The 27,133-nt window shown below is 38.9% G+C and overlaps 1 protein-coding gene across 2 annotated transcripts in view; it reads right to left on the bottom strand.

Moving 5' to 3' along the window:
• The window catches only part of LOC120543143 (nuclear factor NF-kappa-B p105 subunit-like), a 93,333-nt gene that overhangs the window by 28,470 nt on the left and 37,730 nt on the right, over positions 1-27,133 (bottom strand). The window contains exons 3-7 of one of the 2 annotated variants that reach the window (XM_039776026.1): positions 20,805-20,845; positions 18,151-18,249; positions 13,604-13,752; positions 4,995-5,116; positions 4,604-4,762 (exon numbers count right to left, since the gene is read on the bottom strand). In XM_039776026.1, the coding sequence (XP_039631960.1) occupies positions 4,604-4,762; positions 4,995-5,116; positions 13,604-13,752; positions 18,151-18,249; positions 20,805-20,845 (570 nt within the window). The remainder of the gene's footprint in view (positions 1-4,603; positions 4,763-4,994; positions 5,117-13,603; positions 13,753-18,150; positions 18,250-20,804; positions 20,846-27,133) is intronic. The other variant, XM_039776027.1, reaches the window with a different exon arrangement.

The raw sequence follows: 27,133 nt of genomic DNA, 5'->3' as shown, positions 1-27,133 counted from the left end.
AGGAGTCAGTTGAGGTGGTTCGGGCATCTGGTCAGGGTGCCCCTTGGACGCCTCCTTGGGGGGTGTTCTGGGCATGCCCCAATGGGAGAAGGCCACGGGACAGACCCAGGACACAATGGAGGGATTATATCTCCTCCTGGAGGAGGTGGCTGGGGAGAGGAAGGTCTGGGCTTCCCTGCTTAGGCTGCTGCCCCCGTGACCCGACCTCGGATAAGCAGTGGATAATGGATGGAAGGATGGATGTTATAATTACACAGTGCTTTAAAAATCTATTCAGATTTTATTTTAATAGCCTTCTGGAATGTATCAAAGAAGAAAGAGCAAGCAGGGCTTATATCCTTTCACATTAATTGAGAAGAACTACTATTAAATTAGTGATTGTGCCTAAATTCTTATACCTCTTTCAGTACACTACTGTGAATATAAATAAAATGTTCAGAACATGGATTTTACATTATTGTTTATTTAGAATTCATTTAACGACTTACAGCTGGCAAATGCCTGGTTTTGCTCAAATTTCAATTTTAGTGCTAATAGTAACATCAATACATTAAAACTTTGGTAATATGTGTATCACACTGGACCCATGCCTGCATGGCAAGCCATCAAAAAAACTTCCTACACTTCTTCCTCAATGAAAGTATTACTTTTTGGACCAGTGTTCACAAAATGTCATAAACATAGCACAATTCATGTGTTTCAATAATAATTGCGAATCTCTTCGCAGTGCAGGCAAAACCTGAATAAGGAAGCATAATAGATGCAGTATTTAAAATACGGCATATGTTTGCAATCAAGACCCTTATAGACTTGCATAATAGTAATATAGTTCAATTTTATAAACAACTGTACTTTTAGTAAAACTTCTTACAAAGTACATTTTCCATTCACACAAATCAGAAATTTGCTTAAAGTAACACAACTGACTTCCTTAATCTTCCTTAATAACTTCACTAAAAAATGTTCATACTAATACACTCCAGGCTATCCCAGTACATTGTTAAAATGTAATTTAAGACTGGGCTGGAAACTGGAACTTAGAAATAAAATTTCATATAACAAGCGGAAATCAGGTGGAAACAAAATACATTGGCATGTGATAATGTGAACACAGATTTCTACATTGCTCATACAGCACCTCATCAAACCTCAGCTTACCTATGTTACATGTTCAGGAGTCACCCTCAGCCTCAACCATTCTGAGGAATCCTTCTTACTTTGATTTACTTCGTAAGTCCCCATCCTCTAAAAACTCAGTTTAGGGCAATAGCACTGTAGACGCAGAGTACTTGCTCAATAAACTATTGACATAGCCTTTCCAGCATTACTAGTTCACTGACACATTCTGTTTAATTGGAGGAATCCCAACCTACTAAATTGGAAAAAAAATACATTCTATATTACTGACAGAGAAAGTTAAGTTCACTTTCAATGGACAACTGAAGAATGACATGGAATGTGGATCTGGGAGTATTTTCTAGTTAGAGAGCTGAGCTGACATGCCAGTACTACTCCTGGGCCTGTCTTTAAAATGTGTCCTCCATCTCTGCCAAAAATTCAGGAGTGCAGAAGGACAATGCTCGCTTGGAAGAGGATGGAGCGGACAGGAATAGAGAGCTATTGTTTTGCCTCTTGCAGGGATTATTAGGAGTGCATTAACATATGGCTTTAAAATGTACTAGCCAACCCACGGGGTACCATACGCCGCATAATCAGGCCAGTTTTTTAATGATTTTTAAGCACAGGGAGAAAATTAACATTTGAAAAATCGGTTATGTAATAAATCAGCAAGAAAAGCAACATTGTAACCATGCACGGAACGAATCAACACACAATCGTCCGTGACTGAAAACTGGCGGACCGTCCTCGCGCCTTCTCCTGCCAGACGGAGAGATGGGGGAGCACGGCGCGGAGTGTGGAATGGGAGGAGAGGGGAATGACGTCCATTCAGCTCCGTCCGTCATGCTAGTCTGATGATTTCTTGTTCAGTATGCACTGCCCGCTCATGTGCCCACCTCCAACTCGTCACTTGAGTCGTCGTCTCGATGTACCTGTGAGTGACGCAGACTTTTCATTGCTCTGTGCGGTTTTGGCTGCTTTTCTATATATAATCCACCAAGACACCAGACCATGGTAGTAGCGAGGTGGGAGGGGGGTGTGTACAAAGGGTTGGGACGCAACCAGTGGGAGCGTATGAGTCGCACTTAGTGGGAATTCTACGGTTTGCAGCCCGAATGGGGTTCAACGTCTTACCCACACCGGGTAGACACATGCTCAATGTCATGCATAATTATTTATTGAATGCTAAACACTTCCGGAAAGACACGGTTGTCTAAAACGGGTTGGTGTGAGAATACAACAGTAAACGAATGAAAAGATGGAACTCTGGAGAGAGCAAAATACAACACAATAGTGAACCCGCGGCATAACAAATACCGCATAATTATTTATTGATGGTTGAACACTTCTGGAAAGACACAGTTGTCTAAAAAGGGAGGGTTTGAGGATACAACAGAAAGTGAATGAAAAGATGGAACTCTAGACTTTTCATTGCTCTGTGCGGTTTTGGCTGCCTTTCTATATATAATCCAACCAAGACACCTGACCACGGTAGTAGCGAGGGGGGTGTGAACAAAGTGCAGGAGCATCTAAGAAGACGCATGTTTGTCACGGAAGCAAATTGCTGTATGTAGCGTGTAAAACAGTTTGCTATGGTGCACGCGGTCGTGCGTCGTAACTGAAAACTCGGTTTTTAAAGACTGCTTACTTTATTGTGTTTTAACCTCAGTTGTAAAGGAATGTTTTAAGGACCCCATGGAATACCCCTCGGTTTTGGCTGCTTTTCTATGTATAATCCACCAAGATACCCGACCACGGTAGGAGGGGGGTGTGCACAAAGGGTTGGGATGTAATGAGTGGGAGTGTATGAGTCACACTTAGTGGGAATTCCACGGCTTGCAGCCCGAAAGGGGTTCAACGGCCTACCCACGCCTCTCTGCGCCGGGTAGACACACGCTCAATCTCATGCATAAATATTTATTGAATGCTAAACACTTCTGGAAAGACACGGATGTCTAAAACGGGTTGGTGTGAGAATACAACAGTAAGTAAATGAAAAGATGGAACTCTGGAGAGAGCAAAATACAACACAATAGTGAACCTGCGTCATAACAAATGCTGCGTGGCTCAGACGTGCATGTGGACTCTTACCACAGACGAAAGGGACTAACTGGGTGGTCGATGAGTTTTTGCGTCCGGGCAAATGGGCAGGAAGTGTGAATGCCTAGAGAGCAAGGGTAGACGCCGGCCGGTGAAAAGGAGTGTTGGTGGGCAGGAAAACGTCTTCCGTGTTCCTGCAGGAGCATCTAAGAAGACGCATGTTTGTCGCGGATGCGAATAGCTGTATGTAGCATGTAAAACTGTTTGCTATGGTGCACGAGGTCGTGTGTCGTAACCGAAAAGCCGGTTTTTAAAGACTGCTTACTTCATTGTGCTTTAACCTCAGTTGTAAAGGATTGTTTTAAGGATCCCATGGGATACCCCTCGCAAACCGTTTCACACGCTGCATATGGCGATTCACCTCCGCGAGAAACATAACTCTATGAACAGTCAACGTAGCTCGGAGGTGCATGACATGCACATGACATTAACCTGACCTGCACTGCACTGCATGTGGCCTCTACAACCGCCGAATATAAATGACGCCATTTTTTCTGTGTCGTCGCGTCCGAGTTGGTGGGCGTGGATCTGCAAGTTGTCGTTGTATCCAATGGTCTTGGAGTTGGTGGGCGTGGCTTCTTCCTGCGTGCGCCATAGGTGTCTTACTTGTCGGCGGGTTAGTGAATCCACGCCCCTTCCGGCATGCTTTCCATGGTTGTCTTGCCTTTCCGGTGTGCTTTCCATAGTTGTCTTGCCTTAGTGAATTATATATATAGATTTTGTCCAAAAAATTAATTTTTCTAGGACCAGAACTGGTTCCTGATGTACTGTATTTGTGTCAGGGTACTGAGTTATGAGACCCCACCTATGCTTCACAACTGTATGTAGTATTAAACTTGTTCCTTCCAAAAATTACCTTAAATGGTACATCAAATACATGATGACAGCAACCATTAGTTACTGTACCTTTCTAAACAAATATAACAGAATTTTTAAAAAACATTTATGAATTTGTATGAAAGTGTGATTTTTTTCATTATTTGATTCATTATTTGAGTCTGTTTTCTGAATAGATGTAAAATTGAACTTTTAAGACTCAGAAGAACAGGTGAAATACCCTTTGTGTTTATCTGCACTTGTCACATTATAGCTATGAAACATAGTATTTTCATTATTTTTCATACTCTAAACTTTTTTATTTTATTATCACTCAACATCAATTGATATTTACCATGTTTAAAGCTTTACTTGTGTTAATTTTCATCTAAGAGTATTTTTATATGCTTTTTGGAAGTCTTTTGCTTTGTCTATATTCTGTATAAGTATGGATAATATTAGTATTTAAATTAATTATAAATTACTGTTTACTGTAGATAAAGTGAAAAAAAGGTTTTCAAGAATATATGGAAAATATAAATATATAAAAAATACTTTTTGAACATACTGCTGTCATAGATTGGTCCAGACACAACTGGCTCCAGCATGCGAGTGAAGTGTCCATTCTCATCTGGTAAATAAGCAGTAAACATAAGACGTACAACTGAAAGATCCATTTTCTTAGCCCTCTGCTCTGCTGCTTTGCGGATGCTTTCTCGATCTTCTCCTGGAGGCAAAAAATACACAATCCCATGCAAAACTTTTTCCTATGAATGATTTGCTAATTAGGTGTTGACTAAGTGTTAAACTGACAGCCAGAAGCAAATCAAACATATTAGACCTTAATATATAAGAGGGTGGTTCTAAAATTTCAGGCACACACTTATGAATGAGCTACAGTTTACTTTGAAAAACCGTTACAAAATGCTATTTTTTAAATTGTGCAAGCATTTCCTTACTAGTAAGTTCTTTATTTTCAAGTAACCCACAGTTTTCCTTCATCCATCCTTGGATAAGCTGTTCTTCTAACACATCCACAGCAATTCTCCTTGGAACATGTAGGATTCCTAAATTAGGGAAGCTTAAAAACATGCAAAATTAGACTTTAGTATAATCATTTGAATATTGACTCAGTCACTGGATAAAGTTTGCAGTTTTCTCATGGTTTTCTCTGAGAACATTCCAAAGATATATGTTAGGTTATTTGGCAACTTAAAATTAATATGAATAAGTGTGGGGGTGGGACAGTGTGCTCTGTAATGAGCTGGGCCCCCCATTACACTGAACTGGAATCAGTGCAATAAGATTGAAATGATTGTAATCTTCTAAAGAGTAATGAATGTATGTTGGATTTCTAATAATGAAACTCCAAGTTACACAATATATACAGTACTACAGTATATACAGCAGTACAAAGAAGAATGGTGCTGAAAGCAGTATACTACCGGTATTTGTTCTTTTATCCTTAAGTCAATTTGAGAATTAGTAGAATCTATAAATACCTGTCAAGTGCATGTTCCAAATATTTCTGTTTTATAATAATTCATAATTTTGTAATATTTAATAATATTTGATATACATCACATATATCACATGCAAAGCATTAATATGTTGGTTTTAGGCTTTACCAAGCAATATTATAACCTACTAGCCAACCCGCGGTGTACTATACGCCACATAATTAGGCTGGTTTTTCAATGATTTTTAAGCAAAAGGGAGAAAATTAACATTTGAAAAATCGGTAATGTAATAAATCAGCAAGAAAAGCAGCATTGTAACAATGCACAGAACGAACCAACACACAATCGTCCGTGACTGAAAACTGGCGGACCGCCATCGTGCCTTCTCTTCCCAGATGGAGGGATGGGGTGGACGGCGCTCAGGCGTGGAGGGTGGAACGGGAGGAGAGGAGAAGGACGTCCTTTCTGCTCCTTCCGTGTAAAACAGTTCGCTATGGTGCACGCGGTCGTGCGTCATAACCGAAAACTCGGCTTTTAAAGACTGCATACTTCATTGTGTTTTAACCTCAGTTGTAAAGGATTGTTTTAAGGATCCCATGGGATACCCCTCGCAAACCGTTTTACACGCTGCATATGGCGATTCACCTCCACGAGAAACATGCCTCTATAAACAGTCAACGTGGTTCGGAGGTACATGTGGCCTCTACGACAGACGAATATAAATGACGCCGTTTTTTCTGTGTCGTCGCGTCCAAGTTGGTGGGCGTGGCTCTGCGAGTTGTCGTCATATCCAATGATCTTGGAGTTGGTGGGTGTGGTTCCTTCCTGCATGCGCCATAGGTGTCTAACTTGTTGGCGGCTTAGTGAATCCACGCCCCTTCCAGCGTGCTTTTCATGGGTGTCTTGCCTTAGTGAATTATATATATAGATGGTAAATTTGGAACTGAGGTGAAAAGTCATGAGCACTTTGTGTTATCAGTCACCCCCTATAATCCTTAGTCATATAATTTGATTCTGCCAGAGGCAGCAGAATTCAACAAAGGCAGTGGTAAAATTTAACATGCTCTCCAACTAGGCATCTTGTCAAGTCATGTAGTTTGTTGCCAGCTTCAAGCACTAGAAGACCAACAGAACGTGGCTACACCCTAAATTCTGAAGTCAAAAACAGACAGTGAACAAGATTAAATCCATTCTTTAGCACAGTGAAAATAAAATAAATAAATAAAGTTCCATGAGTGCAGTTATGTAGTACTAGCCTTAGATATTTTTAAATCCCAGGGCATTCAGTGCAAGAAATATCGCTGATTTGTTATTTTTATTTTGCACCAGTTTTATCTCTGGACCAAATGTACTTATAAATGGAGAGACAACAAAATTCTTTGTAGATATAGATTTATTTATATGAAACCCAATGCAGTCACAGCCAAAAGAACAAGTACATTTTGACAAGGAAACAGCATTAAAACACTACTCTCACTTACTCTTTTGCTAATATGATCAATTAACCTAAACTAATCTGAATGTGCTCAACCATCACATCTTGTTGGAGGTGAAGGGCAGTATATTATCTCCATAGCTGGGATCTTCTAACAAGACTACTTTTAACGTAGCACAGCTGTATGGTGTAGATGTAATAAACTTAAATGACCAATAAAGACCTGAAATCATTTACTTATTTGGTTGATGCCTTTACCCAAAGGTGTCTGGAAACATTTGAAACACAATTACTTATATTTCATTACTACATTGTTTTTCCAATTGCAATACAGGCAAGTCAAGTGACTTGCTCACGGTCACACAGTGTCAGTAGCATGATCTGAACCCACAACTTCAGGGTTAGAAATCTAAAGCCTTAACCACTACACCACACTGCCCCCAGTCAAATCATTGTATAGTCATGACTGTGTTGTGATAAAGTGCCCACATATAAATAAGCAATGTTCGACCAGACAAACTGGAATCCCAAGGTATTTGTGACTGACAGATGTTTCCACAAGGACAGAGCTCTAAGTCAAACTCTAAGCCAAAACCAGAATATTTTCCTAAATAAATAAAAGTTCTCCCCTCTTTGCAACCAATGTTTAGACATTTCATTGTGCATGTAGTCTTCTTTTATAGCATGTTAATAACCACTTAACCAGGCGGTCCCAACAAAATAAAGGTAGAAAATAAAAAAATAATAATCTAAAATGGCCAAAAACAATAGACCAGCATCATAATTAAGTGCCATCAGGTTGTATCAGGAAAGGTCAGCTTCCTACTGATTACTCACTTTTGCTTACAATTCTCTTATACAGCTCAGATTCATTATAAAATACATAACCTGGTGTTCTTTATCCAATGTGACTTTATTCTGTGTCGCAATTAAAATTGCACACTATACAGAATGCCTTATTTTATCTTATTTGAAAATATGCCAACCATTACAAATTACCAAAATGATTGAATAAATCGTGTCCAGTCTGTCACTGATTATAGCCTTGACTGTTAGGCAGTTATGTTTAATTTATATATGCACACAAGGCTGTAAACACAGCATACTAAATACATAGTATTGACAGCAGACACTTCCCTTTTGGCTACTGACTAAAGCAAAAAGGTTATTAGATCTGGTAATTTTTGAAGCTTAATTATTATTATTTTATGCAGGGTTCAGTAAGAAACAAATTACTGTCTAATTATTGGATTTCAAGATAATTGCACCAATGATGTCATACTGATCACTGGTCAGTCACACATTTGCTTCAAATGACCATGCCATTGCTGAGGATATGTGTTCATGTGTTCAGTACAGTGAGTGTTTCAAGTGCCTGAAATTTGCTCAAAGTGAAGACAAAATAAACTGCAGGAATTTTTTTAAGCATTTCTAAATATGTAAGACTGGGAATTCATATAGGACTGACCTATAGCTCATTTTGTGTAGTCTTTGTAAACAGATCTTTTGTTGCTGAATTTCAAGTTAAGTGAACTTTATTGTCATATGCACATTGTGTTTATAGTACAACAAAAATCTTACTTGTGTGTCTTCTCGGAACAGTTGTCAATAATACAATACCAACAAAAAACATACACGCATACAAAGTATATATACACACTGTTTGTTAAGTTTCAATATTTATTCTTATAACTGTCCAGCATTCTTATGGCCTATGGAAAGAAACTGTACTTAAATATAAATCTTTGTCTAAGATAAATACAACTGCTAAATAAATTAATAATATTAATAATAATCATAATAATCATAATAAATCTAGCTCACATAAATGGAATCTCTTGATCTATTGGACATCTCGCAGGCTCGTGGATATCTTATGACATCCTTCCATATGGAAGGCCACTAAAAATATCCATCCATCCATTTTCCAACTCGTTGAATGCGAACACAGGGGTCTGCTGGAGCCAATCCCAGGCAACACAGGGCGTAAGGCAGAAACCAATCCCGGGCAGGGCGCCAGCCCACCGCAGGACACACACATCCACTAGGGACAATTTAGAATTGCCAATCCACTTAACCTGCATGTTTTTGGACTGTGGGAGGAAACCCAGGCAGACCATGCAAACTCCATGCAGGGAGGACCCAGGAAGCGAACCTGGGTCTCCTAACTGCAAGGCAGCAGCGCTAACACTGCACCACTTTGCTGCTCCTCACTAAAAAATATCTTTTCATTAATTCTAAAGAATCCCTGCATGCTCAGCTAGAGTTGACTCATTCCCCCATTGAAGCACTTTAGGTTAACTAGTATCAGAAACATATTCTAGTCCAGCTGGAGTCTGCTCTATTATTGGTCGATTCCCCCTGGAATTTTCTAACTCCCTAACTTAGTCACTAATTTCAACCACAGTGATTGCTGCAACAAACTTATCAGATGGTATTATGGATTAAAAAGCAAAAACAAGCATCAGCATGCCTGACAAGTGTTAAGCCTCCTGGCAGATTTTTAAATAAGCCAAATGCTTGGAATAAGTTTATTTATAAAAGAAAATAGGTTATTCAGGTCCCTTAAGCCAGTGGCACCACTTCTCTAAAGCAAGCTTTGTTGTTAACAAATCGTAATCACCAACATCATAGTTTTGCTCTGAGTATGTTTTTTTAGGAAAGGGTACATGGGTATACCCTACCTGTGTCTTGAAATTTTCTTGTATAAAATTGTCCCCACACCTACACTAGGAGCATCTGCCTCATGTTTAGAAGGTATGGAGCTGCCAGAATGACTTAGAGTATATGGTGAGGTGAACAATTCTTTAAATGTAACAACACTTCTTGAGGTTTTTTTTTTTTTTAATGAGCATTCCAGGAACCATTTTAGTAAAGGAAGCAGCAGATGCAATAATGAACCAAACTTCCTAATAATTCTCAGATAATCATTGGCAAATCCAACATATTTCTGACTTTGATTAATGGAAGTAGGAGGTTCCAGGTTTCTATATTGACTTAATCTTGGTATAATCCACTTTTGGCTCAGAGTGCAACATTTCAAACACTAGAAAAACTACTGATTGCATGTGGGATTCACATTTCTCAAACTGCACAAAGATTATTCTTCTGAAGCATGGGCAAAACTTCCTTAACACACTCTATGCGTTTTCCTTGATAAATGAGAAAATCAAAATATTATCAATGCACAACACAAAAACTCCTAACATCATCTAAAATATATCATTTACACAAGCCTGAAACACTGCAGGGGTGTTAGCAGGACCACATGGCATCCTGAAGTGACTGATGGAAGCCAGTCTTTAAACTCAGCACCCTCACTAATTCAAACTAAATTAAATTAAGTTGACTCCATTACTTAAGTAAGCAAAGAAGAAATAATGGAAATGATAATTATTTTTAACTGTAATTTTGATGACCTCCCTACAATTAGCGCATGGCGGTAAACACTATGTCTACAAAAAAGCAGATGCTTATTTGACTGTTAAATGGTCTGATGAATCCATTAACTAGATTTTCCTTAATATAAAATCCTACATTCAGGATGTGAGAGGACATAGATTTTATCCCTTGGGTAGCACAGCACCTGGTAACAGATCTGTTGCACAACTGTAAGAATAATGTGAGTGCAAAATCAAAGATCTCCACTTACTAAATCCATGTGCAAGAGTGCTTCATAATCCTGATGTAATATGTCTGACAAAATAAAATGCAGATCTGTGCCTGTACTTATCAGGTATCCCATAATAGGAAAACATTCTTAACTGGCTCCAAAAAATCAGAGTGACGCAAATTAAGTCCTACTCTTAGGAGTAAGAGTATACGCATTTTATCAGTTTTCCTAATCTAGGAAGATACTCCTAGCTTCACCAGGATTTAGGAGAGCACATGAGCTTTCCTAACTCGCTAGGAGCTGCCAGAAGATGGCATTCAGGCAGAGAGCATCATACACATTCCAGTAAAGTGTGAAAGTTTTGAAAACTCTGGACAACAATGAACTCATAGAAAGATATTGATTTCACAGACATGGAATAATATCCAGAAGAAATCTTGCACGTTATGTGGTTGCTTCATCTACATGGAGAAGCCATGTGCTTTTGGTCAAAATGAAAATGTTGGTAAAATGTACGTTTTTTGGCCATGGGGAAAATGCAGCTTTGTAATAGTATGATTTGCATAAGTGACCACTGGCTTAAATCTTTGTGGGATACCACTCCCCACCTTCTGGCTCATTTTATTTTTATATGTGATGATCTTAGAGTGTAAATATATGCATGGACAACATAGGCATGACACCCTGGATCCTGTGATGGACTTAATCTGGTAATGCTATAACTCATTTTCTTAATTATGTAGATAATACAGAAGAGTCAATACTTGTTATTCATTATGCACCCAGCTATTCCTAATAATGAATTTATCAGTCACCAAACTGTATAAAATACCTGGTGGGACAATATTCAAAAGGAACGTCTCATCGCAGACATCTAAGTAGAGCACAGGCACTATATAATACATATCGTGAGAGATATCATATCAGATCTGGAGAACACCCACAAAGATACCTCTACAACATTCTGAAGGAATATAGTATGGAGGAAACAATCAGCATCTTTTACTGCATACTGTTCAAAACCCATGGTCTAGCAGTTTCTTCATCAGAGACAACAGACTGTGCTTTTTTTTAAAGATAATTAATAATATTTAAATATATGTTGATACATATTGTTCTATTTCTTATATTACACAGTCTAAATATTTCCAGCACTTGTCTTTTTGTGTACCATTGAGTTAAATAGTTCAGTATCATGCTATACTACTGTCCAAATATAAAATACAGTTTTGTTATTTTTTAATGGCATATTTGTGCTTTTTCATGTCCATAAGTCTATCTGATGTATATGCCATTCGTTTTGTAACACTACCTAACGTACTAAGTCTGTTAAGTGTTCTCAGGAGGTGGTCTAAGTTAGTGGACAACTTTACTCCCTTTCTCCAACTCCAAGCATCACATTGCAACTGCACTTAGTCTTGGTCTTGGTCTGCTGCTAGTCCAAGACTCTAAAGGACACTGTGCTAAATGCTAAATCCAAAAGTTAGTCTTGTTACCTTCGATATGTACTAAGATCAGACCAGCAGAGGATCATCTCTAGTTCCGAGCACACTGACATTGACCCTTTATGTTCTGTTGTTTCTAAAACAAATACTTTTTTTTTCATGGTGAAGACCTCCATAACAGAGTAACAAATAAAACGTGGCTCAACCTAATGCTCAGATGAATGAATCTACTAGAAAAAAATTTTGAATACAAACTGGCACCATTAATTATTTTGTGATGCTTTCTTATAGGTGACACCTGTTTACCATGATTCTAAATAAAGATTGCTCTGTAACGCTAATCCATCGCCAATGCATTATCTTAAACTACCAAAAGAAAAGCAATACTTTCACACTAATAAATTGTAAAACAACTTTTACACTTTATAAATTAATCTTAGTGTTTCTCATTTATTTTGGCAAAGAAAATCTCTTAATTTGATTAATTTGTTTTGCTGGACAAATAATTTCAACCCAGTCCCAATTAAAATAACTCCTGGTATTGGATCTGCTCTGGAATACTACACATATACAGTATGCATTATAATAAATAATTAAAAAATGTCTGCACCTCTAGGTCACTCATGTATAAATCCAAGTATTCTGTTGTGCAGACTGAAGAGGAATGATTAGGGTTGATTCAATCTTTGACCAGGAGATGCAAGAAATTTTAACAACTAAATAGAATCGTGGTTAAAAAACAAAAGGAAACATCAAATCTACCATCAAAACCAAGTCTGAAACCAAAGTAACTTTCTGAAGATATGAAGCAAAATCCTTCACTCTTATGTGGGTATTTCTCTTAACTCACAGTAATAACTGTGGTTTGTTTCTTTTTCTCTTCAATCCAGTCATTTGGCTGGTGACACACATCATCACTATAAAACAACATGGCACAGACCATCAAAAAAAAAAATCACAAAATTGTGGTGACCATGAAAAAAACATCTAAGATAATGTCAATTAAAAAATGTGAAATGCAAGTCTAAAATTCCAAAAATTAAATTCAATGAATCTAATGACGCAAAACACTTTCCTTATAATTTATTTCAGTGTTATCCATCTAATTTATCTAATCTTAAAAATCTGTATTGTAATGCCATCTTTATCGCCCACATATCAAACGTTTTGTTTATCAGAAAGATGTATCGTGAAATGTAGAAGAGTGCCATCTTCTTTCTACTACAGATGAGTTTTTAGTTGACAGGTAGAGGCTAAACACTACAGATACTCTTGAAGAGTATACAATGCTGAAGCAGTTGACTAACTAACGTCAGACTGTCAAATATGGTAGCATGGTTATTAAAATGGTCATTGAAAGGTTATGTTTGGATCTTGTGAAATATGGAAAATTCTTAAAAAGGGTAATAAAACAATACCCATTTTGAAAGAACCAGCAAACTCCATGGACAGTAAAAGGCACACCAGGTTGAGAACTGAAGCAGCTACCACCCAAGTAAATAGATTTCACTGTTTTTCAGCATTGTACTCTGCAAAAAAAATGAGAACTCCTGGCATTTTACTTAAAAATAATTTGGATTGATAGCTAGCAACTGACCAGTTTATCAGAATTTACCTTGCAGTCATATTGTCTGGATTTACATAGCCCACACAGACTCCATTTTCACATTGCTTGCCTACTACGCTGTCGGCATGTAGCAGTGGTGGCTCATCTGTAGTGACACATTGGACTATGATTTTAGCAGGTCCTTCATAGTTGAATATCTGAATAAAAAAATGAAAAAATTAGGATTTTTGACAGTGTCTCATCTTTTTTTCCACTTTTATTCATAATTACTCCTGTAACAAGAAGACTAAAATATTAATGATAACAAATGTCATCCAAGGAAAAAATGCTGCTTAAAGCTTTGCTTATTTAGTATGATAATTTGATCTACAGCTAGTTGGAAAAGACTAATCAAAGGTAATTGAAGTGGTGATGTCTTGTTGAAAACGATCCCATTTAAACAACTCTAACTAGAACTTTTTACTCTCAGCTTTAGTACTTTTGGACTAACATTTATTATGGCAATCCTAGAATTCTCTTTTTAGATGTAAAACGCAAATAATAAATAAAATACTGCACATTTTAGTTATACTTAAACCAGCTAATCATGCTGCATTTTAATTTATGAAGTACATTGTATCACTTGTATCGTACTGGAAAAAGCTGTATAAAAGCTGTATCATTATACTGTAGTTGTTCTGTCTAGCACAAAAGCAGATTGGATAATATTGTTGGGTTAGAAGCAGCACATAAATAGTAAAAAGGTGAGGCCTTCATAAAAGACCCACAAAAACAGGCAAGAGTCCAAAAAGGAATGCCCCAAAGTAAGTTTTATCATAGTGTAGCCTGACAAGCTTCACGCTTGTGTAAGTCTTAAAATGGAGATATGACTTTTAAAAGCACATCATGAGAAGTGAAACAAAATGACACCTTGGCTAACTGAACAGATTACAATATGCAAGCTGTCAAGGCAACTCAGGCCCCTTCTTCATGCAAGTTGTAGTAGGTGTCATTTTGTGTCACTTCTCATTGCATCCATAATGGCTAACATGGTACAACCCCTATTACTAAAGGTAAACCCTAAAATTCCAGTTTGTACAGAGACACATTCCTCCTTAATCTTTATTAAAGGTGGATGTATTAATATAATAGCAAAAAAAAAAAGTACTCAAAAATATCAAAAAAGGAGGCAAAGGCCATCTACAGCTAATAAAGTCCAATCTACAATCCTTAAATCATAATTCCAAGAAACAAGAGCACAATTAAATCACAAAACAGAGAACCAGACAAAGAAATAGCAATTATAACTCACCCACTTCCATACCACATGCAATGTACCAGGAGGGATTGCATTTCATATGTGCTTTTATTGGAATGGGACATCCTGAACAGTGATGGACTCACAAAGCACAACAATCAAGACAGAACATACTGTCATACACAGAAACTAAATAACATTCAAACATCAAAACTAAACACTAAACTTGTACTTAAAAATTCAAAGCCAATAATTCTTTAATCACAAAATCTTAACCATAAGCACTTGCTAAATATCTTGGTTTCTAATTGTATTCCCAGATGACCAGGGTTTTCACATGTTGACCTTTATATTATTTTGATGGTGATACCATTTTCAGCCCACTTCCACTCTGCTTTAGCTAGCAGTGTTGTGGCAACTGCACCAGAAAATGGCGGTGCCCATAACAAACAAAATGGCATCGGGAAAAGATGTGAATATGTTTCACATATAATAAAATAAAACTGAAACAAAAAAAAACTAATGACTAGAAATTAATTCAACAGTTCAAACAAAAATAATCTATTGAATAATAAAACACTATGGCCTGTGTATGTGGGTGTCCTGTCCCTCCTTGCAATCTGATTGTTCAGTTTGGCTTTGGGTGTGACATTGATCTGCATCCAGCCACGCATGTAGGCACTCCAACCCGCAGAGAAAAACCTGGGGGTTGGTGGCAGAATTGGCACTCCAGCCACTATAAAAAAAATTCATACTGTTCCACTACATCTGAACTAGTGTGGTGTTGAGGTGTCATCTGTTGCATAGCTGCACTTGTGTCCTAATCTGGGATCCTGAGGTTGTTTGGCATGTGGTGGGTGCTGCAATGCATTGTATCAGCACATGCTCCTAACCTCTCCTCTCTCTATTATTAATGTAACTAGCAAAATACCCGCATTTCACAGTGGAGAAGTAGTGTGTTAAAGAAGTTATGAAAAAGAAAAGGAAACATTTTAAATATAACATAACCTGATTGTCAATGTAATTGTTTTGTCACAGTTATGAGTGTTGCTGTCATCAAGGATTTGATTATCATTATTTCTTTCAATCAGGTTCGTATTTGGAGGACGTGGTGTTTTGAAGTTACATTCTGTGTTTGTCAACCGTTGTAACGATAACAAGTTTCATTCATCGAAGTGTTCACTACGCATATCGCTACTCGTGAATGTAAGATGTTTAACATTTACGTTAACGTACCATGGTGTGACGTAAGGGGAGCTGACTGTAAAAAGGCAAGGAGGCGCGTATTTTGAACGAAAAGTGAGAAGACAACAAAGGAGCGGAAAAGTGAGAAGGTAAACTGTTTAAATAAAGAGCTAGGAAGGTGAATGGAAAGAAGCAGCCAGCGGTAAAGCAAGGAAGACTTCATAATAAGGACGGTTCGGTGCACGTAGAAGGTGTAACCATAAGATTGTTAAGCCTTATGGTAATGTTCCCGCATGGAGGATTTAGAGAGATGCACTGAGAGAAGTATAATCTGAACCTCTCTACAGTTTTGTTTATTTTCGGGTTGTAATGTTCATCAAATTTACATATCATCTGGTCCAGTGGCGGACCATGCATTTCACACCTAGGCCTTCAGTAGTGCTCCGTCTGAATCAACCTGCCCCTCAAAAACTAATTTATGGTTGTAAAAACCACTTTAATATGCAGAAACATAGTATAAAGAGCCGCTGCATCGCAGATAGATAACTCCTGTAGCCACAATAAATGCCTTTATTGAATAGACAAACCAGGGGTGAACAAGTTCCTTTCTACTGCACATAAAAAACATCAATAATAACTCATAAACTTGCAATATTATTTAGGAAATTCACAACATTTTACTAACCAAAAATTTGGATTATTTGTAAACAAAATCCATCCTCCTCTCTTTCCTCAAAAACAGTTCAATTACTCTGTCGTACAGATTATCCATGCGCTTCAGTTCCATCAAAAAGTCCCTTTTTATCGCCATTGAAGCTAATGCTGAAAGTCAAACCTGCCCTGTCGTATTTCTGGCATAAGTTTTAATTCGCTTTAGGGCTGAAAATGTCCGCTCAACAGAAGCAGTGTACACGGAATGGTCACCGCCAAATATACCAATGTGTACAGCTGCCCCATGCTCTCATTCAGATTTTTCTGATAAAGGAAGTCAAGGAGATCAGTGGGAGATTTTCCTGCAAAATCATCCATGGCATACATTACAGTCAGTTCTGTTTTTAGCTGAGACAGATCAAAAACTGCTCCGTGGTTCTTGTGTTAAACTGGAGAAGGCTGCATGCGGGACAATTTTTCTTGTATTCCCGAAACTTCTGGGGGTTGAGGAGCGTGACAAACATCAGGTTTTCGTGGTCTTGAAATCTGGTCTGTGTCTGGCAAATAATATTGTCCAGAATTGTGCCATGGAGTTGATGGTAGTGCGCGCAAGGATCTTGCGTTCGGAGCGCCTACGGTGAATTCAGTGGCCTTGTAGAGTTCCTGATATCAGCTTCTATCCAATCAATGGGTCTGAATACGGTGACGTTGCCGTACGCCTGCTAGAGGGCCCTACTGACACCAACTCAAAATCTGATTGGTTGAAGGAACAGTTTAATCGACATTTATTCTGTGTTAGAGGGCTTGCAGAACGGATTGTGAAGGCCTCTCTGCAATGCAACAAATGATGGCTGAAATGTGATTGGTTAAATGCTTTAATACGAAAATACATGTCTAGAAGCAGCACAACCATCGGAAAAGCTATGAAAGGAAGCAGACAGACTATTTGGAATTATTTAATAAGTATTCATGGACAAAATATAATTAATATCAGTTTCTGATTCAGAAATTGGCACTTAAAAGTTTCTCTCGCACTTTCGCTGAGGGAGGGTTTCCGTAGTAGCTGCACTTATGAATATGCTAAGCACAGTCCTTCACCCGCGAATATTTACCTTATATGGGTAGGCACTCAATTACATGGGAGGTGTGATGATGTGAGACGCAACTCCGCCTCACACGGCGACCGAGCTGCAGGCTATGGCCATATACAGTATACGGACGAAAGTAGGTTCCAGTGATGACTGTTACACGTAGAATTTCGAAATGAAACCTGCATAACTTTTGTAAGCAAGCTGTAATGAATGAGCCTGCCAAATTTCAGCCTTCCACCTACACGGGAAGTTGGAGAATTAGTGATGAGTGAGTCAGTGAGTGAGTGAGTCAGTCAGTGAGGGCTTTACCTTTTATTAGTATAGATATAATAACAACAATTCCCACTATTTGTGTATAATTACAGAAATAAACGTGTTGATCCTATTAATTAAATAGCAGGAAATAATTTCCATAATGAGGCTCAAAATACCTTAATAGTTGGATATGTCTTTCTATTTTTCTCACTGGAGACTCCCTGTAAAACTCCATGCGTTGGTCCTTCACATCCATAGCGAAAGCGGAATCCTCTCTAGGAAAGAGTGAAACTTTAATAACGAATTGTAAATCTGCTATAATGCTTCTAATGCCTCACAATGAAGGTAATCTAAGCTGGCCAGTACATGACAATATTTACAGTATCAGTATGGTGAATTTACCAAAGTACATGCAAGATGCGATTGGACTGGTTTATTTTTCACACTTTAGTCCACTATTTGTAAGCAAATTTCATTGAAATAAAATATTTTCATGCATATTTTGGCCTAAATCTAAATCATTTATTAAAAAATCATATCACTTATAACTAGTGGATTTTGTATTAATTCCTTTAGTCTTGGTTTGTTTCATTTCAGATGTTGAAAATTAGGAGGAGTTGGAGGAGAACCCCCACACCTTTTTTCACATAGCAGAGGTGGTCTTGGAGGTAGCATCCCCAAAACCTAAACTAAATTCAAAGTTTATAAACTTCAAGTAGAAAAACTTTTTTTTAAATAAATAAAGTAAATGCCTGCCATAAGCAAATAGACATTTTGGTAATTTAGTAAAGAGATAATATGTAATCAATGTTGCTTTTTTATTAAAGTTTAACTACAGTGACTTTTGCATTTGAAAATTGTGAACTTTTAAAGCTTAAAGTTTGAACTTTGGATTGAATCGCAAAACACTTTCTTTGAAAGTCCAAAATGCTATCTGAATTTTTTGAACTTCTGAGCAGTTGTTTGCCAGTTGTTGATACCTGCAATAAAACTTTGAACTTTAAAAGTTTGAAGCTGAATAGTTTAGATTCACTCACAACCTAATCATCTCTTAAGACTAATGAGTGCAAAATGTCCACTAAATTTCTTAAGATCAGTTCCATTATTTTTCAAGTTACAGTGTTCATGTTTACTCCAGACGCACAAACACACCAAACCACAGACACATGGACACACATAATTTCAAAAATACTCAAAACATGTTTTGGGTATTTTAAAAAGTGTTTTTTGTTGATATTTTTCACTGTGACACTGATTTAGACCCATCCATCCACTTTCATGACCCGGCAAGCATAGGTCACAAGGGAGGAACAACATGTGGTCAGTGTCCCAGCCTGTTGCAGACTGGACACACACACACACACACGCACACACACACACACACACACACACACACACACTAGGGTCCATTTAACAATGCTAATTCATCTGACCTGCATGTCTTTGGACCGTGTGAGGAAACAAAACCTGGAAGAAACCGATGCAGACCTGAGGAGAACATGCAAACTTTACATGGGGAGCACTTGGGATGTGAACCCCAGTCTCCTGCTTGAGAGGCAGCATAGAACTGTCTGGGCATTTCGAATCTAGCCTATTTCTACAGATTTTGCTATGTGTCATGTTTGCACTTATTAAACTCAAATAAAACATTTTTATATCATATATATGTACAGTATATAGAATCACTGACAGTTATAAAAATGTAAATATATGGGGTTCTTTTCAAATCATTTCTAGTATGATAATTAATGAAGCCACACTGTTTTAGCGATCCTTATAAATTAAAATGAGGACATAATCAAAAAAGCTATGCAGCTCGGAGTAGAGGCTAAGGCGCTCACCTTAAAATTATTGGTTTACCCCCTGCCTCATCCTTAATGGATGACTTCAAGCAAAAGTCATTTAACCTGCTTAAGCTTCAATTGTAAAACAGAAAACACAAGAAAACAAAACCGCTGTAGTCCTGTACTTCAAAAGCCCCTTGGGACATTGCTCATTGTAGGACAAAGCTACTTTAAATAAAGGCTCTTTGCTGTTAAGAGGAGGCAATTCAGCTCTGATAGGTTGACAAAATACACTTAGTTCCACTATTTACTAGATTCATATCCAAGGCTGAAGGAAAACTCCTAGAGGAGTTTTCAACACATCTCAACACTGTTTAAGGCTCCCCTTAAGTAAGGCACAGCATTACAACAGCAGTTTAAAGAATATTTTATCCACATGGCCCTTTAAATAATGTGGCTGGACTGAAGGAGTTAAAGCTGCCATAGAAAATTTTGTAGCTATTCAAAATAACCAATAATTCTTGAAAAATATTTTATCATATATTTGGTAGGTGCCTCTCTCTAGAATCATGGTGGATGACAAGAGTTTACAAATTTACTTTTTATAGTAAAAGTGTAAGTAAATAAGGGGGCTTCAGGGGTTGAAGGAGTAGGATTTAAACCAGTGCCTGTGTATTTAAAAGTCCAGTGCTCTAACGACATTGCCTCTCATACACATACTGTGTTTGATGCCAGCGGGTGCAACACAATCATTCATTCATTTATTTTTTTTTAACCTCGACTTCCATTACAGGGACTTGGTGAGACAGAAATTGTCTTATTTATTCATCGGTACACAGCAGGAACCAAACCCTGCACAGGATGCAAGTCCACCTGAAGGCTCACCCTACATTCTGTCAATTCTCTCAGTGAACCTATTGACGTGACTTTGAACAAGCAGAATATGCAACCAGGAAGTTCAAGTGCCTTGACCCAGTATCTAAAAAATGTATGTTTTGCATGTACCCGTGTTGCTGATGTGACATAAAACAACGCTGCTGACATACCTGTCTGGGCTGTTCAGTTATCTTAACATATGGGCCCAGTCCTACAAAACAAATGATCAAAAAGAAATATGCAAGTTAAAATATTACATTGATATTTTTAAATAATTTATTGTTTGTTGTTTTCCAAAAATGAGAAAGGCAAAAAGTTTATATGAACAAAAAATTGTTTGTCACCAGTTGATCTCACTCAGGAAATTCATGCAAACTCTGCAAAGCAGAAAATCCTTTATAAAAAAATAAAGTCTACAAGACACCATAAATTAATTACAACTCTGGCTAAATAAATGAAATCCTTTGGTACTGTGAATACTGTTTGAAAGCCTATAATTACATCTGAAACACAAAACTACATTTTCTGCTAAATTAATTACCATCATGCATTGTATAAAGTTTATCATATAAAAGATGGCCCACCAATTCTAAATAAATTGTAAACTGTATTGTTATTTTTGTAAGTTGTATTTTACATTCCACAGTAAATTGGATGCACAACTCTCTTAAATATCAGGCGATATGCAAGCGAACAAGGGGTGTTTAAACACCCTGACTATACACATCTACTCATCAAACCCCATAGCTATTACAAACAAAGTACAGTGGAACCTCGGGTCACAAACATCTTTGAACACGTACAAATCAGCTTATGACCAAAACGTTTGCCAAACTTTTGCCTCTGTTCATGACCACACACTCAGGTGACGTACAAGCCAGTTTCCCTTCTGGTTCATACGCACCGATGATTTCCGCATGTGTTCAGTCTCTCCCTGTGCATTCGCTCTAAACTCTTTGTGCTCTATTTCGTTTCCCTTCCGGCTCGTATGCGCCGATGATTTCCACACATGTTCAGTCTCTCCTTGTACTGTACATTGTTCTCGGTGCATCACACAGAGGGACTCTCCCTCAAAACTGTAACCTCCTCTCAACCCAGCTTCCTCCTGTGGTATAGCAGGTCCACAGCTCCCGGACAGTTTTAATAAATAATCACCGCACACGCGGCTTAGCAAGTGGGCGTCATGGTGTGTGGCCAAAGCAGTTCTTGAGGAGTTCGTGATGTGAGCGTTTCTCACCTAAGTGCACTGGTGAGAAGCAGTCCACATCCGTAATTGTTCCCAGGAGCTGCTGATTGCCACGACTACTACGTCCTCTTCATAAATAGAAGCGTGAGTTGGCTAAAGGGAAAAAGAAGAGAACAGAACAGGAGGTTGTAGGAGAAGGCAGGAAGCAGGAGGAGAAAGCCAGTGCAGGAAAGAGAGAGAGACAGAGAGAGCGAGCGAGCGAATGAGCGAGCAACTGCGAGAGAGAGAGAGAACAAGCGAGCGCAGGCTCGCGTGCAGCTGAGCAGGGAGCCTGGGTGTTTGTCTCAGTGTTATTCAATGTTTTTACATTTAGTTTACTATTACACTGTGCATTCTATGGTATAATTAACTATTTTTATGCTTAAAAATCTTTAAAGAAAATATATTTACATACAGTTTATACGGTCTGGAATGGATTAAGTGTATTTACATACAATCCTATGGGGGAAATTACTTCAGGTCACGACCAAATCGGGTTATGACCACAGTTTTGGAACAAATTACAGTCATGAACCGAGGTTCCACTGTGCACTTATATAGCAAGTGTCAGAAACACGCACATGGGAGACAACGTAAGGATTTAACTGGGGGTAAGATGTAGAGTCAAGGGTTGACAAACGGTAGTTATTGCCTTTTCCAGAAGGAAAGCCCACCAGAATGAAAGACTAAGACTCCGCCCATTTCCGGTGCTACAACATGCTCTCCTGCAGATCTCATTTCTGCCTGAGATCCCGCCCTTTCCTGCCTTGTATCTATAAACCCAGAACACTACAACCTCCTGATCTGTCACTATTTTTGATTCAGTCCTTTAGGATAACTCGTTTCAAAGTTCATTTTGTTTGTTGCCGACAATATATGAGGTGGATCCTCCATACCATTATCTGCTTTCTTTGTTTATTCCACACAAGATAAAATAAATTTAGACTTCAAAGTCATAACAGATATGAAAGTGGAGATGTGAAGTATTATAGGATAGGCTCCACACCAGACCAGACATGACTAACACCAGAGCTCCATTTGTTAATAGGAGTGAAGACTTTAACGTTTGGTTTGAAAGAAACAGTAAACATTTCAAGGAAAAGCAAACACAGGAAAAGGGTTTCAGGTAATGGTTTTCTGATCATTATTAAAAACATTAGGTTCATAATAGTTTTTCAAAGCCAGATGTGATTCTGAAATGTGAATACACATCTGGAGACAATTCATTAAAAAGTGTGTAGAGAATATCAGCAAATTCCTGCGCTACAAAGACTTCATCCACAGAGCTTCTTCCTAAAATACCCATCACCAATTTCCTCAGTCTGTGCATTTCGCACAACTGCTGCTGTGGTTTTGAGGGAGAGAGCAAAAGATACTGAACAAAAGGCTTTCAACTTAAAAAGCTAAAATTGCTGTTATCCATTCAAATGTACAAGGTAACTGAGGCTTAATAATTCATTTGCATATTGTAATGAGTGCTGCCACAGTGGAGACAGACACACAGACACAGACCACCGTAGCCACCAGGCTGCACACATTTGAGAAGTGCCACTGTCTGCTACAATATCTTACTGTTATTTTAACTTTTGCATCACTATATGACATAACAACAGCACACAGAGTTTAGAGAAGCATTGTGGTCTATGAATACACAATGCGTTAAAACACTGTGATCATTTTGTCATGGCATGTTTGCATTTCCAGCCAGAGTAATGTTGAATTTCTTTAGTTACTCATTTAGACATGCAGTCAGAAGGTGGGTGATGTGCATCCTTGTCTGTGCTTTATTGGTGTTGTTAGGCAGATTTGTTGAGTTGTGTTGAGTACTGAAATCTGCATCTCCTGTGGCTCTTTGTTATCAGCTCTCTTAATGGCAGTCCTTTTGATGGAGTGTGACAGACCGTTTACTTGACATGCATATTTTACTGTTCGTATTTTCATGAATATAGCTGCCAGTTTTTCAAGCTTACATTGACTCCTTTACTTTTGTTGTAATGATCAGCAGAGAGCACACACAGCACCTGTGACACCATATCATTCACATTTACCATTCAAATGCCACTATTGTCACAAAAAGGTTTTTCCCTGGCATCAGCTTATGTTTATTTTTAAATCAGGTTGTGTTTATTTTTAATATGTGCTATGTGCTCTCTACACACGCAACACACATTTAAATGTTCAGTTGTCCTGTTTTAGAAGAATCTTCGATTGTAGACAGTTCATCGTAAATATAAGCTTGCTCTCTGCTAGACCAGGTTAATTAAATCTTTGGAATACAAAATCACCGTCCTTACTTTGTGGTGTTAGAATGATTTAAAAATATGACATTCAGTGAGCCATCTAATTGCACCCCATCCTCCCCCCCCACCCCTTCAGTTATAAGCAAAATCCATTCATGGCTGTCAGCTTCAGTGAGATTAGGTCAGTAATAATATTTTTTTCGTATAATCTGTAAATAAAAAGTATTGACCTCTTGGACGTTTTCACATTTTATCATTATGCAACACTGAAACATATTGGCTTTAATTTGGCTTTTATGACACTGATGAACAGAAAAAGACTATTTAGTGTTGAATTATAAAGACAGATCCTTGCAATATGTTCTAAATCAATTACAAATAAAAACACAGAATTATTAATTGCATAACTATTCACCCATACACCTAAATCACCACTGAGGCAACCAGTTGGTTTTATTAGTTGCCTTATTAGTCCAAGGGAGATCACTTGTCTGTAGTCAGGAGGGTTCCATTGATTGTAATAAAAACTTCTTGTCTGTAAAGTCCATCTTGTGGTGAGTCAGTATTTTGGTCTAACCTACACGATGTAGACAATAAGAACGGTCTAAGAACTCAGTGAGAGGGTGTTTAAAAAAGAGTAAAAAAAAAAAGACAAGAAAATATCCCTTGCATTACAGATAAAACAAGCATCTATATATATAATTCACTAAGGTAAGACACCCATGGAAAGCACACCGGAACGGGCGTGGATTCACTAAACCGCCGACAAGTAAGATACCTATGGCGCATGCAGGAAAGAACCACACCCACCAACTCCAAGACCATTGGATACGACGACAACTCGCAGAGCCACGCCCACCAACTCGGACGCGACAACACAGAAAAAACAGCGTCATTTATATTTGTCTGTCGTAGAGGCCGCATGCACCACCAAGCCATGTTGACTGTTCATAGAGGCATGTTTCTCGGCGGTGAATCGCCATATGCAGCGTGTAAAACGGTTTGAGGGTATCCCATGGGATCCTTAAAACAATCCTTTACAACTGAGGTTAAAACACAATGAAGTAAGCAGTCTTTAAAAACCGAGTTTTCGGTTACGACACACAACCGCATGCACCATAGCAAACTGTTTTACACGGAGGGAATGGAGTGGACGTCCTTCTCCTGTCCTCCCGTTGCACCCTCCGTGCCTGAGCGCTGTCCACCCCCATCCCTCTGTCTGGGAGGAGAAGGCACGATGGTGGTCCGCCAGTTTCCAGTCACGGACGATTGTGTGTTGGTTCGTTCTGTGCATTGTTACAATGTTGCTTTTCTTGCTGATTTATTACATTACCGATTTTTCAAATGTTAATTTTCCCCCTGTGCTTAAAAAGCATTAAGAAACCGGCCTGATTATGCGGCGTATGGTACGCCGTGGGTTGGCTAGTTAAGAAATAGAAAGCACGGCACAGCTGAAACAGGTCATTCACAAAAACTGAGTGACTGTGCATGAAGAAGACTAGTGAGGTGGACCATCAGGATACCTACATATTATAACTCTGGATGAGTCGCAAGCTAAACAGTCCCAGAGCTTGAGTAGTTTTGCAATGAAGAATGGGAAAAAAGTGCAGTGCCCAGATGTTCAAAGCTGGAGAACAGCAAACTGTGCACATAGACTCAAGCCTGTCATGGTTGGCAATGGTACATTTACTGACTGCTCACTTGAAGGTGAATCCATAATCACTTATTTTGTATTTTATATTTGTAATTCATTTAGACCTCTTTGCTGATATCTGTTTACACTTTGACATTAAAGAGTCTTTTTCTGTTGTTAAATGTCAAAAATGTCCAATTAAATTTGCTGTGACTCTATGTTGCATAATGAAAAAATGAGAAAACTTCCAAGGGGATCAGTCCTTTCAACTGACTTTGCACCATTGGCCTAATTATTAACATATGAAAACAGATCTGGGTCCCAATAAATTCAGTGAGGTGACAGAAGTTCATAATATTTGGTACATTGCTGCACCTAGAATTGTTACATCTATGCATCCATCCATCCATCCTCTTCCGCTTATCCGGGGTCGGGTTGCGGGGGTAGTAGCTTGAGTAGAGAGGCCCAGAATTCCCTCTCCCCGGAGACATAGTCCCTCCAGCGTGTCCTGGGTCTTCCCCGGGGCCTCCTCCCGGTTGGACGTGCCTGGAACACCTCACCAGGGAGGCGTCCAGGAGGCATCCTGATCAGATGCCCGAGCCACCTCATCTGACTCCTCTCGATGCGGTGGAGTAGCGGCTCTACTCTGAGCCCCTCCCGGATGACTGAGCTTCTCACCCTATCTTTAAGGGAAAGCCCGGACACCCTGCAGAGGAAACTCATTTTAGCCGCTTGTATTCACGATCTCGTTCTTTCAGTCACTACCCATTGCTCATGACCATAGGTGAGGGTAGGAACGTAGATCGACTGGTAAATTGAGAGCTTTGCCTTACGGCTCAGCTCTTTTTTCACCACGACAGACCGATGCAGAGACCGCATCACTGCGGATGACACACCGAACCGCCTGTCGATCTCACGACCCATTCGTCCCTCACTCGTGAACAAGACCCCAAGATACTTGAACTCCTCCACTTGTGGCAGGATCTCTCCCCCAACCCTGAGAGGGCACTCCACCCTTTTCTGGCTGAGGACCAAGGTCTCGGATTTGGAGGTGCTAATTCTCATCCCAGCCGCTTCACACTCAAGTGCGAACCGTTCCAGAGAGAGCTGAAGATCACGGCCTAATGAAGCAAACAGGACAACATCATTTGCAAAAAGCAGTGACCCAATCCTTAGTCCACCAAACCGGACCCCTTCAACACCCTGGCTGCATCTAGAAATTCTGTCCATAAAAGTTATGAACAGAATTGGTGACAAAGGGCAGCCCCAGCGGAGTCCAACTCTTACTGGAAACGGGCTCAACTTACTGCCAGCAATGCGGACCAAGCTCTGATACCGGTTGTACAGGGACCGAGCAGCTCTTATCAGGGGACCCGGTACCCCATACTCCCAGAGCACCCC

The sequence above is a fragment of the Polypterus senegalus genome, chromosome 13 (genome assembly GCF_016835505.1).
Source record: "Polypterus senegalus isolate Bchr_013 chromosome 13, ASM1683550v1, whole genome shotgun sequence".
Taxonomy (NCBI): Eukaryota; Metazoa; Chordata; class Cladistia; order Polypteriformes; family Polypteridae; genus Polypterus; species Polypterus senegalus.
This window is presented reverse-complemented; position numbering and strand designations above follow the sequence as displayed.